Genomic DNA, 15523 nt, shown 5'->3' on the forward strand with positions numbered 1-15523 from the left:
AAAAACGTTGCTAATGATATTAAATAAATTAGTACCAGAGCAAATTACTCAGCCTGGTAGGGATAATGTACAGATGTTTCTAACATTAAAGCTTGGGGGAACTTGCTGGATTATATTTCAGTAATGAAATACATGAAGAACCACTTTTGTGAGCAACTAGAGAGATATCCGCAAAGATATAGTCTCTTTTTGTTTTTTTTGAGGCGGAGTCTTGCTCTGTCGCCCGGACTGGAGTGCAGTGGCCGGATCTCAGCTCACTGCAAGCTCCACCTCCCGGGTTTACGCCATTCTCCTGCCTCACCCTCCTGAGTAGCTGAGACTACAGGCGGCCGCCACCTCGCCCAGCTAGTTTTTGTATTTTTAGTGGAGACGGGTTTCACCGTGTTAGCCAGGATGGTCTCGATCTCCTGACCTCATGATCCGCCCGTCTCGGCCTCCGAAAGTGCTGGGATTACAGGCTTGAGCCACCGTGCCCGGCCCGCAAAGATATATTCTCAACAGTAAATCACTTATTTAACTTTTTTAGATGTTTGTGGAAAAACTAAACAGAAACCACTGATGGAGGGATGGCTTTGACTGGAATTAAACAGAGGGATGGCTTTGACTCGAATTAAACAAAAAAATAAATAGGGAGTTAGGAAGAGATACCACCATGTGTGAAATTTATTTACTACGTTATTTCTAGGAAACTATGACGACAAAAGAGATTAATGCCAGATTGCAAATTGGAAGACCTTCAAATTACAGTAAGGCTTAAGGTGATAATCATCTTTTATGATGCAAAGATTTTACAAAGCGGATTCATTGATTCCATTGTAGCAAAATACTTTGATAAAGCTGAGCAACTTTTAAAAATGAGTTATACATTTTTCTCCTTTCTTCCTCTTTCTTTCTTTCTCCTTTCTTTCCTTTCTGTCTTTGACACAGGTTTTCACTCTGTTGCCCAGGCTAGAGTGCAGTGGCGCAGTCATGGCTCACTGCAGCCTGGAACTTCTGGGCTTAAGAGATCCTTCCCCTTTAGCCTCCTGAGTAGCTCCCCTACACCATTTTCTTTCTTTTTCTTTCTTTCTTTTTTTTTTTTGGAGAGACAGAATTGCTTAGTCACCCAGGCTGGTCTCAAACTCCTGGCCTCAAACAGTCCTCCCACCTTGGCCTCCCAATATTTTGGGATTACAGGCATGAGCAACCTTGACTGGCCTATTTTTCTTTTATGAAAAATGAAGTGTTCCAAGTCTGTTGAATCTTTTTTATAAAGACAAATGATTGTCTGCTTACCAGATACTTTTGCAAAGAATTTATACTGAATCTGCCCCTTCACAGTTAAGGAAAGCTTGCTTAACAAGATACCAGAAAATAGCCAATTGTTGGAAGAAGCTCATGCAATGAAGAGTGTATGCTCACAAATTTACATCATTGCGTGATTTTGTTATTAAAGAGCATTTGTATGTTAGATGTGAAAATCCTCATATCTGCCCAGCTTGGAAGCAATTTTCTAACAGAAAAATAGCCAACAGCCCAGATTCTAGAGCACGAGTACATGGGATCCAGTTCCAGTTCTGACACTTGACTAATGATGTGATTTAGGAGTTGGTTAGGAATCACTTGTGCCTCCCTTTTCTCATCTACAAAATGGAGAGAATAACATTTACTTGGGTTACTTTGAGAATTTAAATGGAACTATGTAAGTGATAACTATAAACCAGATGTAAAATTTTGTCTTTTTAGTGAATTCACTTGTTAAAAATACAAAAAAAAAATTATCTCACCCTTGATAATAACAAGAACAAATGATAATAATAAAGTAGAAAAGTACCAAAAAATGTAGAACTTTCTGATTCAAGTAGAAACAATGTGTTGATGTTAAAGATTAAAATTTATGCCGGGTGCAGTGGCTCAAGCCTGTAATCCCAGCACTTTGGGAGGCCGAGATGGGCGGATCACGAGGTCACAAGATCAAGACCATCCTGGCTAACACGGTGAAACCCTGTCTCTACTAAAGAATACAAAAAAAATTAACCAGGCGAGGTGGCAGGCGCCTGTAGTCCCAGCTACTCGGGAGGCTGAGGCAGGAGAATGGCGTGAACCTGGGAGGCGGAGCTTGCAGTGATCCGGCCACTGCACTCCAGCCTGGGCAACAGAGCGAGACTCCGTCTCAAAAAAAAAAAAAAAAAAAGATTAAAATTTACTGGCTGAGGCCGGGCGCGGTGGCTCAAGCCTGTAATCCCAGCACTTTGGGAGGCCGAGACGGGCGGATCACAAGGTCAGGAGATCAAGACCATCCTGGCTAACATGGTGAAACCCCGTCTCTACTAAAAAATACAAAAAACTAGCCGGGCGAGGTAGCGGGCGCCTGTAGTCCCAGCTACTCGGGAGGCAGAGCTTGCAGTGAGCTGAGATCCAGCCACTGCACTCCAGCCCGGTCGACAGAGCAAGACTCTGTCTCAAAAAAAAAAAAAAAAAAAAAAAAATTTACTGGCTGAATTTTCACAAAAACCTTTGCATATTTGGAGAATTAAATGGAAAAATTAGTGTCATATATTTCAGTAAGCATGGCCAATCGTGTCTTCCATTTTGATCCTCTTTTTCAGATATAACAATATTTAATAGCAAATATGAAAATGAATGGATTTAGAAGATATTCAAAAGAATAAAGCATGTTCATTCATATTGCTATCACTAAAAATAGTTATGTTTTACAACTGTATACACTATCAGTGTAGTAGAATGTGTATAAAATTTATAAATAGACATTTTGGGGTATATGCTCAATTTTTTCCCATAGAAGTATAAGAATAACAAGCTTATTTAACCCACTGTTACAGGAGTGATAGCAGACCCCTTTATCTGGCATATTTAGGTATTTAAGCGAGTTACCATATATTCCATATATTGATTAGCAATTGGGTATTGGCACTGCTTATTTGAATATTTTGAGTAACTCCTGATAAGATCTTAGAATTTTTGGAACTTACTCATCATAATTTCCTAAGGAATTGTCAATCTATTGTTTAGTATATATCTTTAGCAGTTTTAGAAAGTTGTAATGGTGGATCTAATGATTATTTATCAAAGCTTTTTCTTTTTCTTTTTTTTTCTTTTTGAGGCGGAGTCTCGCTCTGTCGCCCAGACTGGAGTGCAGTGGCCGGATCTCAGCTCACTGCAAGCTCCACCTCCCGGGTTTACACCATTCTCCTGCCTCAGCCTCCCGAGTAGCTGGGACTACAGGCACCCGCCACCTTGCCTGGCTAGGTTTTTTTGTATTTTTTTTTTTAGTAGAGACGGGGTTTCACCGTGTTAGCCAGGATGGTCTCGATCTCCTGACCTCGTGATCCGCCCGTCTCGGCTTCCCAAAGTGCTGGGATTACAGGCTTGAGCCACCGCGCCCGGCCTTATCAAAGCTTTTTCATCATCTAGATTTGTTTGTTTGTGACAAGGTCTTGCACTGTGGCCCAGGCTGGACTACAGGCGCCTACAGGCACCTGCCACCACATCTGGCTAATTTTTTGTATTTTTAGTAGAGACGGGATTTCACCATGTTAGCCAGGATGGTCTTGATCTCCTGACCTCATTATCTGCCCGCCTCAGCCTCCCGAAGTGCTGGGGTTACAGGTGTGAGCCACCACACCCAGCCTCTTAGACACTCTTCTTTGTTTTTTGTTTGTTTGTTTTTTGGGGGTTTTTTGAGACAGGGTCTCACCCTGTTACCCAAGCTAGAATACAGTGACATGATCACAGCTCACTGCAGCCTCAACCTCCCAGGCTTGAGTGATCCTCCCACCTCAGCCTCCCAAGTAGCTGGAACCACAGGTGCATGCCACCACCCGCACTGATTTTTTTAAGAGAGAGAATCTCCCTGTGTGTTGCCCTGGCTGGTCTCATACTCCTGAGCTCAAGTGATCCTCCCACCTCAACCTTCCAAATTACTGGGATTACAGGTGTGAGCCACCACACTCAGCAATGTTAAACACTTTTTATGGCCTCAGTTTAATGGGGATACCTACTTCAGTTCCTGTGGACCTGCACTGTCCAGTATGGTAGCCACTTGCCACATGTGGATATTGAGCACTTAAAATGTGACTAGTCTGGCCGGGCGCGGTGGCTCACACCTGTAATCCCAGCTCTTTGGGAGGCCGAGGCAGATGGATCACCTGAGGTCGGGAGTTTGAGACCACTCTGACCAACATGGAAAAACCCCGTCTCTACTAAAAATACAAAATTAGCCGGGCATGGTAGCACATGCCCTGTAATCCCAACTTCTCAGGAAGCTGAGGCAGGAGAATTGCTTGAACCCAGGAGGCAGAGGTTGCAGTGAACTGAGATTGTGCCATTGCACTCCAGCCTGGGCAACAAGAGTGAAAGTCCGTCTCAAAAAATAATAATAATAAAAAGAACCTAGTCCAAATTGAGATAGCTGTTAAGTGTAAAATACATACCAGATTTCGAAGACTTACTTTGTTTTCTTTTACATACTGTCTTATTGTGTTGCTTTTTTAATATGAGTTCCGTGTCGAAATGACAGTATTATAGATGCGTTGTGTTAAATATTAAAATTGTCACCTATTTTAACTTACAAATGTGTCTACTAGAAATTTTTAAAAATATGTATGTGGTTTGCATTATGTTTCTGTTGGCCAGCACTGCTGTAGACGAAGGATAGCAAACACCCCAAATCCAGCCAGATGCCTGTTTTTGTAAATAGAATTTTATTGGAACATAGTCACACCCATTTGTTTATAAATTGTATATGGCTACTTTCATGCTATATGAGCAGAGTTGTGTGGTTCCTCCAAAACCCTTTACGGCCTGCAAAGCCTAACATATTTACTGTTTGGTCCTTTGCAGAAAAAGTTTGCTGCCTCTGCTCAACTGTAGTTGACAGACGTTCAATATGTTATCTTTACTTAAGAGTGGCTATGGTAAAGACAAAGACCGAAGGTAGAATCATGGTTGCCAGTGAGAAAAGAGGAGCTGGGAGTAAATGCTAATCATTACAGAGTTTCTTTTTTGGGATTAAATAATAATTTTGAGGCTGGGAGCAGTGGCTCATGCCTATAATCCCAACACTTTGGGAGGCCAAGGCAGATCACTGGAGGTCAGGAGTTCGAGACCAGCCTGGCCGACATGGTGAAAGCCTGTCTCTATTAAAAATACAACAATTAGCTAGGTGTGGTGGTGGGCACCTGTAATCCCAGCTATTCGGGATGCTGAGGCAGGAGAATTGCTTGAACCTGGGAGGCAGAGGTTGCAGTGAGCTGAGATCACAGCACTGCAGTACAGCCTGGGTGCCAGAGAGAGACTCCATCTCAAAAAAAATAAATAATTTTGATAGTTGTGCAACTTCAGATATACTAAAAACCACTGAATTGTGCACCTTTAAAAGGGTGAATATTACGGTATGTGGATGATATCTCCACGTATCTTTTTTTTAAGTGGATGTGAGTCTAGTTTGGTACGTGTAATAAAGCAGTATATTAAATATACATACTGTAATAAAACAGTATATTAAACATACATGTTAATGATGAGAACATGCAATGAAACGAACAAATGCAAATCAGTTATGAGGTCAGTAAAAAAAAATTAGTTTTTTAATGTAATCTCTTGTCAAAGACAATTTTTAATCACTTTCAAGAGATCATGTCACTTGAGAATATATGCAGGTTTTTTATTGGTAGGAAAAACAATTTTCTGTCATTGCTTACTCACTTGCTTAAATTCATTTACTGCCTCTTAAGATAGTGTGCAGTACTTTGGGAGGCCAAGGCGGGCAGAACACAAGGTTAGGAGTTCGAGACCAGCCTGGCCAACATGGTGAAGCCCTGTCTCTACTAAAAATACAAAAATTAGCCAGGTGTGGTGGCGGGCACCTGTAATCCCAGCTACTCCAGAGACTGAGGCAGGAGAATTGCTTGAACCCGGGAGGTGGAGGTTACGGTAAGCTGAGATCGCGCCACTGCACTCCAACCTGGGTGACAGAGCAAGACTCCGTCTCAGGAAAAAAAAAAAAAAGAGTGTGCGGTAATACATAAACATAGCTGATGTCAATAAATAGCTAAATAAGTGAATACAAAGTAAAAAAATACTATTGTATAAATGTTAATTCTCTTTTGGAAGCACTTATCTAAATACAGAAATTATGGCTTACTTCGTTTTTAGCAAGCTTTTGAAAGGATAAAACAATATTAGCAGAAGGGAATTGGAAGATCATTCGAAAACAGCCATAGCTTGTATGCGTATAGGTATTTTATCTATTATTAAACATCTGTATACAAATCCTAGGTATTTTAACATTGCTTTGAAACTGAAAAAATAGTACCTGCTATGTACAATTGACCCATTAATTTGTTATACATAGAATATAGCAACAATCTGTTTCATGCAATCCAAAAACAATAATCACCACATAATTTTTCATCTGAACATGTTGCAATAGGTTTTAATTTTATTGCTTCGAAAACACCGTATTACAGTACCTTATTTATGATGTAACTTATATTAGCATGATGTGGAAGGGCACAGACTTTGGAGCCAGACAGACCTAGTTCCTATTATGACTTAGTTTACTAACATTGTGATGTGGTACAATTTAGTTAATATTTAACATCTGTGAGTTTTCATTTCCTCATCTCTAAAATGGGGCTAATACCTTGTCCAGCAAGTTTCTTTTAAGGAATACATAAGGAAATGAGTACAGAATACTTAACACATAGTAACCACTCACTCAATGGTAACCTCATATGATTATTATTGCCACTTAATATGTTAAGTTTTTTAAATAAAACATTAAAATTTTTTTAGTTGTCAGCATCATACATTTCATTATGTATTTTACTGACTCCTACTTACCAAAAATATAATGAAATATTAAGTAACATTCTATTTTACTTTCAGTCAAAGAAAAATAAGAAGAAATCAAAGTCAGATGCTAAAGCAGTGCAAAACAGTTCACGCCATGATGGAAAGGAAGTTGATGAAGGTACTTGAGCAAGGGAAAGGACTAGAAAATTTTTTAATCCTTTTTTATCAAAGTGTATTATATAAAAACTGCATTTGTTTTACTTTATTTTGTATTTAGCTCTTTTTTTATTACTGTAGACCTTAATATATAGAGCTGTGACACTGTTAGGAAACACTTTTGTTAAGGATCCAGTAGTGCTTTTTCTGAAGAGAACTGCCTTGAAATTTAAAGTCAAGTTCAGTATTTTGAGCAATTAAAAAGTCATTCATCTTGTCTTTGTCTCCTGGAATTATGGTTTGTTTGTTTGTTTTCCCCACATGGTTCTTAAATATACCATTCCTGAAAGACTTTGTACAAAATTCATTAGAAGTCATTTATTATCATCACCTAATAAACCCATATATTAGTGATTATATATAATACTCTCCTATCACTTCTACCTAGCAAGATAAAAAAAGATAGACAAGATGACTTATATATGTCACTTTTTCTAAACCATAGATGACAGATTTGATAAAATTTACCAGAATAAATAATAGCAGTTGCCTAAAACAACATAATGAAATTAGAACACAGTCTTAGGATGAGTTAATATAATCAACACTCTTGGTTTTAGCTTAACATCTAAATTTATCATGATATTTTATGTGCTCCACCCCATTTTCTCCCCCAAAACTACAACTTTTTTGTCTTCCCCTTACTGAATAACATTTTTTTTCTGGGGCTGTGTCAGGAGCCTGGGAAACTAAAATTAGTCACAGAGAGAAACGACAGCAACGTAAACGTGATAAGGTGCTGACTGATTCTGGTTCATTGGATTCAACTATCCCTGGGATAGAAAATACCATCACAGTTACCACCGAGCAACTTACAACCGCATCATTTCCTGTTGGTTCCAAGAAGAATAAAGGTATATTAGTGGAACATAAGACAGTGGTACATCAAATCAAACTCCTTTTATTCGGATGTACAAAATATCATTATGTCAAAATCTGACTATTTTGAATGCTAACATCATTGTGCTGATATACCCTTCTTCATGAGAGTATTGTGAACCGTGTATCGGTTTACCGAATACCAGCAGTGTTGTTACATGTTGGCTAATGAATGGCCTATTAAATTAAAATTTGCCTTTCTGCCTTGAGTCATATGAGAAAATGATGTTGCCACTTTTCTAGTGTGTATCACTTTGCCCCAACTCTCTTGCATCTCCGTTCCTTAGAGTGGATAAGACATTTATTAAATGAAATGATTTATCACCATTTTGCATGTTGAAAGCTTTCATTCCAAGATGAATCATGCATGTTCTGGTTAGTGCAGGTTGTGTCTGGATTTCTTATCACCCCAGCTTTTTGAGAATGTCATAGATGTTTGATAGAGCTAGACCACAACTTCAAAGATTGAGCTAATGTTCTTTCTCTCAAGTATTGATATTTCATATGTTCATACTATCCAATACTGGTGGCTTCTTGGTAGCCCGCTCTTTACATTACCATCATTTTTACCCTGGAGACACCAGTCTGCAAAGTGATACTGTTCAATTTGCTTGAAAGCATTGGCGTATCTTCCTTGTCTTTTTGTTAATGACCTTCCCACCTCCCCACACCTCAGTTGTTTCCAGGCCATTTTCTTAGCCTTGTTACCTTTTATTTTTTGCTTGATAACTTGGTGGAATTTATTGCCATGGTACAGCAATGACTTCTACTTACCCATTTTCACTGTTACACATTAGCTATGCTTTAGTATTTTTGTTGATTCTTTTTCACTGTCTTGTGCATGCCATCCTTGCACAATCCAATGTCATGCTGGTTTTTTTAAACATTGTGATCATTATGCTTTTTAGTGTCAGAGAAATAGTATTTTTGTGTTATAATGTGTATTCTCACCTCTTGCCATATTTCCTAAGTCCTGGTCCCAAATACTGGCACAGTTCTTCATAAGTTGATGTGTTTGCTTCCAGGATTGTTGAAAAGGCAGCTGGTGTTGTTGAGAGGTGGCAAAGTTGAATCCAATTACAGAGCCCAATACTCCAGTTCCTACTTAAAATAATCTTGATAACTGTTATAGAATAGCAAACTCTGTCTGTACGTAGGCAGTTTTCCAGGTTCTTTATTGGCATTTTAGTTGACTAAGAATATGGTAACCAGAAAACTCAATTCCTTACCACCAAGGAACTTTTTTGACTTTTTTCCAGTAGAAGAATTTAGCACTTGAAGGAGCAATTTATAATAGATAATAAGTAAAAATTAATTTATGTGTTACTCCTAATTTAATGTGCATAGTGGCCTATTTAGTATTAAATAAATTTTATTTCTATTTTAACCAGGTGATTCTCATCTAAATGTTCAAGTTAGCAACTTTAAATCTGGAAAAGGAGATTCTACACTTCAGGGTGAGAGAAATTACATATAACTTAAATTGAAGGCCCATCAAAATAGAAATTTATATACATATCTCTTTCCTCACATGAATGACACAGAAGGAAAGAAAAAAGTCTTAAAATGATTTTTAATTAATAAAGTAACATAATCACAGTCCAGAGATTTTGGAAAATAAATAAAAAGAAAAATCACTCCCACTTCTAACAATCTTTGGTATGTTCTAGTCTTTTTTCCCCCATATATAAAAACATTCAGTAGTCACTTATATGCAATTTTGAATCTTGTTTATATCACTACTAAGTCAGCAGAGAAGAAAGATTTTTGTTGGGCTTGGGTTTAATATAGCATATATTGGATAAAATACTTGATGCTTGTATGTTTAAAAAAAAAAAAAGCCTTAGTTCCTATAATGTTTTAACTGCTTCCTTGACAGTTCAAATATTTTCACAATGAATGGACTATAGTCTAAAGTTTTTCATTGTTTTATAAATAGAAAATGTTTTATTTACTCATTTATGATAAAGATTGAATTAAGTAGAATGTTACACCTGACCTGAAAACAAAAGTGTTGTAGTAAAATAAATTTGGAAATGAAAAAAGCACCTTCTCATTTCAGGCATTTTTATTTTTTTTGGAGATGAAGTTTTGCCCTTGTTGCCCGGGCTGGAGTGTAATGGCGTGGTCTTGGCTCACTGCAGTCTCCACCTCCCGGGTGCAAGCGATTCTCCTGCCTCAACCTTCTGAGTAGCTGGGATTGCAGGCACCCGCCACCACACCTGGCTAATTTTTGTATTTTTTAGGAGAGACGGAGTTTCACCATGTTGGCTAGGCTGGTCTCGAACTCCTGACCTCAGGTGATCCACACACCTCGGCCTCCCAATGTGCTGGGATTACAGGCATCAGGCTTCTTTTTTTTCTTTTTTTTTTTTTTTTTTTTTTTTTTGAGACAGAATTTTGCTTGTTGCCCAGGCTGGAGCGCAGTGGCACTATCTCGGCTCACTGCAACCTCCGCCTCCTGGATTCAAACATTTCTGCCTCAGCCTCGTGAGTAGCTGGGATTACAGGCACTTGCCACCACGCCTGGCTAATTTTTGTGTTTTTAGTAGAGGCAGGGTTTCACCACATTGGCCGGGCTAGTCTCGAACTCCTGACCTCAGGTCATCTGCCTGCCCCCAGCCTCCCAAAGTGCTGGGATTACAGGCATGAGCCACCGCGCCCAGCCTCATTTCAGGCTTTTCAGTGCTTGTTCTTAGCACTGTCAGCTTCCTTCATGCTCATGGTTCTCAACCCTGGCTACACATTAGTTATCCAGGAAGCTTTAAAAAACAACACGTACACACATATATGTAAAAAGAAACATGTACTTATCTGTACACACACTTATGTGTATTCGTGTATGTGTACATACATACACTATACATACATAATGATATGTGGGCTCCACCACAAAGATTCTGATTTTAATTGGTATGAGCTGAGGCTCCACAGTCTATTGTTAATTAATTTTTCGGTTAATATTAATGTGCAGCCAGGTTTTAGAATTGTTGCTCGAGACATAATGTAATATACATAAATAATTAAGGAAAGAACATGTAACTAAGGAGATGTCTTCATATTCTTAGTGGGTGAGTATTCAGAATATGTGTCATTTTCCTGTTTGCTCTGTTGTACTTCCTTCGAGCAGGTCATTCTGCTGTTGACAACTTTGTTAGTATATATGTTATGTTCAAGCCTCCTGTTTTTAAATTAAAAAGGCAATCCTTGGTGATCAAAGGATAGTAGGGGAAGTGAGTGATAAATGTAAGTCAAGCAATCATAGAAATGTGAAAATATCCCAGTTTTAAGAAGTCATGTACCTGTTTTTTAATCTTCATTTTCTTTTCTTTAAGTTTCTTCAGGATTGAATGAAAACCTCACTGTCAATGGAGGAGGCTGGAATGACAAGTCTGTAAAACTCTCCTCACAGATCAGTGCAGGTGAGGAGAAGTGGAACTCCGTTTCACCTGCTTCTGCAGGAAAGAGGAAAACTGAGCCATCTGCCTGGAGTCAAGACACTGGAGATGCTAATGCAAATGGAAAAGACTGGGGAAGGAGTTGGAGTGACCGTTCAATATTTTCTGGCATTGGTAAGAAGTGTTAGAAAAATTTATTTTAAATTACTAATCTTGTACATTTTTTAATTTTTCAGAAATAGGAAAAACTATGAATAGAAAAATAAGTACTGCTCTGCAGAAATAATAGTAATAATTAACTCATCTCACATCCTTTTTGTAGAGGAAGGTGGGAACTAAATAAGTAAATAACATTTATCATTTACTCTTTGCATAGTGCTTTCACATACTTTATCACATTTGATTATCAACGTAGCTAACTGGTGTAATTATATATTCTTAGTGATGGGATACGTGTAATGTGTAAGTAGACTTTTTGATTAATTTCAACAATTCTGTTGAGTCTAAATAAAAATAGTAAATGGAAGTATAGTTGATAACATCCACTTACAGAGTATTTTACAGTCTGCAAAGTGCCCATTTATAATTAAATTTTCCTCTGGATTTTAATATAAAGACCAATAGTTGAGAAGCTTATTTCTGTTGAGAGCCATCAAGTTAAAAGCAAGTTAATTTTCATGTGTGTGTCTGTCTGTCTGTGTGTGTATTATAGAAAAGAAATCCACATTACACGTGGGAAACTGCAAAATGATAAGGAAAATCCCACAGTTCTCACTGTGCCACCTAGTGACAACCACTGTTGTTTATATTTCTTCTCCCTCCCTTTCGCCTGTCTGCAACTGTGTATAGTGTTTTTTGTTGTTGCTGTTTTTTGTTTGTTTGTTTTTTTAATGGAGTCTCGCTCCGTCTCCCAGGCTGGAGTGCAGTCGTGCGATCTCAGCTCACTGCAACCTCCACCTCCCGGGTTCAAGCGATTCTACTACCTCAGCCTCCCAGGTAGCTGGGATTATAGACATGCATCACCATACCTGGCTAATTTTTCTATTTTTAGTAGGGACAGGGTTTTGCCATGTTGGCCAGGCTGATCTTGAACTCCTGACCTCAGGTGATCTGCCAGCCTCGACCTCCCAGAGTGCTGGGATTACAAGCGTGAGCCATTGTGCCCGGCCTATAGTTTTGCTTTAGTATTTTTGTTTTTGATGTAACTCAAATTGAATGTGCATGTTTATGTCTTCCCTAGTCCCCACGTAACATTGTAACATGAACATTTTCCTTACTTTTTGTAAGTACATTTAATGGCCCTATAATGTTAGCATAATTTACTTAACTATTCCCATATTATTCAAGAAGTATTTTATTTATTTATTTATTTATTTATTTATTTATTTATTTATTTATTTGAGATGGAGTCTCGCTTTGTCGCTGCCACACTAGAGTGCAATGGCGTGATCTTGGCTCACACCACCCTCTGCCTCCTGGGTTCAAGCAATTCTGCTGCCTCAACCTCCCAAGTAACTGGGATTACAGACGTATGCCACCACACCAAGATAATTTTTTTTTGTATTTTTAGTAGAGATGGGGTTTCACCATGTTGCCCAGGCTGGTTTCAAACTCCTGTCCTCAAATGATCCGCCCACCTCGCCTCCTAAAGTGTTAGGATTATAGGCGTGAGCCACCACACCCAGCCAATTTTCCTTTTTTTAACCCGTTGTAGATAATGTTTTACTGAATATATTTGGGATTTTTTTGCTGTTGTTTTTAAGATGGAGTCTCGCTCTGTTACCCAGGCTGGAGTGCAGTGGCATGATTTCAGCTTACTACAACCTCTGCCTCCTGAGTCCAGCATTTGCATTTCTCGTGCCTCAGCCACCCGAGTAGCTGGGATTACAGGCGCACACCACCACACCCGGCTAATTTTTGTATTTTTTTAGTAGAGATGGGGTTTCACCATGTTGGCCAGACTGGTCTCGAACTCTTGACCTCAAGTGATCTTCCTGCCCCAGCCTCCCAAAGTGTTGGGATTACAGGTGTGAGCCACCACACCTGGCCATGTTTGGCAGTTATTTATTTATTTATTTATTTATTTTTTTTTTTTTGAGACAGTGTCTCGCTCTGCCGCCCAGGCTGGAGTGCAGTGGCTGGATCTCAGCTCACTGCAAGCTCCGACTCCTGGGTTCACGCCATTCTCCGGCCTCAGCCTCCCGAGTAGCTGGGACTACAGGCGCCCGCCATGTCGCCCGGCTAGTTTTTTTTTGTATTTTTAGTAGAGACGGGGTTTCGCCATGTTAGCCAGGATGGTCTCGATCTCCTGACCTCGTGATCCGCCCGTCTCGGCCTCCCAAAGTGCTGGGATTACAGGCTTGAGCCACCGCGCCCGGCCGGCAGTTATTTCTTAAGGACAGAGTCTTGTGAATGATATTGGATTAAAGGGAATATAAATGTTTGTGATGCTCTACTACATAGTGCCTAAGTATTTTCTTTTTTTTTTTTTTTTTTTTGAGACGGAGTATCGCTCTGTGGCCCAGGCTGGAGTGCAGTGGCTGGATCTCAGCTCACTACAAGCTCCGCCTCCCGGGTTCACGCCATTCTCCTGCCTCAGCCTTCCGAGTAGCTGGGACTACAGGCTCCCGCCACCTCGCCCGGCTAGTTTTTTGTATTTTTTAGTAGAGATGGGGTTTCACTGTGTTAGCCAGGATGGTCTCGATCTCCTGACCTCGTGATCCGCCCGTCTCGGCCTCCCAAAGTGCTGGGATTACAGGCTTGAGCCACCGCGCCCGGCCAGTGCCTAAGTATTTTCTAAGAGAGTTGTTCTAATTTATACTCAAAGCATCAGTGCAAGTGCCCATTTATCATATACTTACCAAGGTTGGGGATTTTTTTTTTCTCGCCTTTTCTAATTCGATAAGCAAAATGTACATAAATTATTTTGGTTAACTTCTTAGAATCACTAATGAGATTGAAAATTTTTCCATAACTTTCTTGGTCATTTATTTTTTTGTTTGTTTTTTTGTTTGAGACGGAGTCTCGCTCTGTCGCCCAGGCTGGAGTGCAGCACAATCTCAGCTCACTGCAACCTGCATCTCTCAGGTTCAAGTGGTTCTCCTGCCTCAGCATCCTGAGTAGCCGGGATTACAGGGGCCTGTCACGACAACCGGCTAATTTTTGTACTTTTGGTAGAGGCAGGGTTTCACCATGTTGGCCAGGCTGTTCTCGAACTCCTGACCTCATGATCCGCCCATCTTGGCCTCCCAAAGTGCTGGGATGACAGGCATGAGCCACCATACCCGGCCCTTTCTTGGTCATCTTTATTTCTTTTATGAATTGTCTGTCTGTGTCATTTTCCCATTTGTCTAATGAGCTCTTTGTGTTTTTTTTGTTTTGTTTTGTTTTTAATTTTTTGAGAAAGGGTCTCACTCTGTTGTCCAGGCTGGAGTGCAGTGGTGTGATTATTGCTCACTGCAGCCTCGACTTCCAGGGCTCAAATGATCTTGCCGCCTTAGCCTCCTTAGTAGCTGGGACCACAGGCATGTGCCACCACACCCGGCTAATTTTCATATTTTTTGCAGAGACGCAGTTTTGCCATGTTGCCCTAGCTGGTCTCAAACTCTTGGGCTCAAGTGATCCACCTGCCTCGGCTTCTCAAAGTGCTGGGATTACAGATATGGGCCACCATGTCTGCCTACTGTTTTATTTTTTAAATCTAGTTATACTTTCTTGTGCATTAAACATACAATTTTTTCTCTTGTGCTTATTGCAGATATTTTTATCTCTTCCAATTTGAGGGAGCAATAGACACTAGAAACTTATTAGTATGTAACTAGAAAAATATTTCTTCTTTTTTTTTGGAGATGGAGTTTCGCTCTTGTTGCCTATGCTGTAGTGCAATGGTGCAGTCTCGACTCACCACAACCTCTGCCTTCCAGGTTCAAGCAATTCTCCTGCCTCAGCCTCCTGAGTAGCTAGGATTACAGGCATGCTCCACCACGCCTGGCTAATTTTTAGTAGAGACGGGGTTTCTCCATGTTGGTCAGGCTGGTCTCAAACTCTTAGCCCCAGGTGATCAACCTGCCTCGGCCTCCCAAAGTGCTGGGATTATAGGCGTGAGCCGCCAACCCCGGCCCCTCTCTTTTAAAGCTAACACCCTTAAAAATGAAACTCTAGATCATTTAATTATATTGTTCTTAAGCTTGCTCTCCCTTCCTCCCCATTATATTGAAAAATTGTGTAGAAGT

At 39.9% G+C, this 15523-nt stretch overlaps 1 protein-coding gene across 6 annotated transcripts in view; it reads left to right on the plus strand.

The window, feature by feature from the left end:
• The window catches only part of MTDH (metadherin), an 81812-nt gene that overhangs the window by 30599 nt on the left and 35690 nt on the right, over positions 1-15523 (plus strand). For 3 of the 6 annotated variants that reach the window (XM_023183959.2, XM_023183961.2, XM_023183962.3), the window contains exons 3-6: positions 6892-6976; positions 7692-7868; positions 9285-9350; positions 11229-11465. In XM_023183959.2, the coding sequence (XP_023039727.1) occupies positions 6892-6976; positions 7692-7868; positions 9285-9350; positions 11229-11465 (565 nt within the window). The remainder of the gene's footprint in view (positions 1-6891; positions 6977-7691; positions 7869-9284; positions 9351-11228; positions 11466-15523) is intronic. The other 3 variants (XM_023183960.2, XM_026454926.1, XM_026454925.1) reach the window with 1 other exon arrangement.

This window comes from Piliocolobus tephrosceles, chromosome 7 (genome assembly GCF_002776525.5).
Source record: "Piliocolobus tephrosceles isolate RC106 chromosome 7, ASM277652v3, whole genome shotgun sequence".
NCBI classification, from domain to species: domain Eukaryota; kingdom Metazoa; phylum Chordata; class Mammalia; order Primates; family Cercopithecidae; genus Piliocolobus; species Piliocolobus tephrosceles.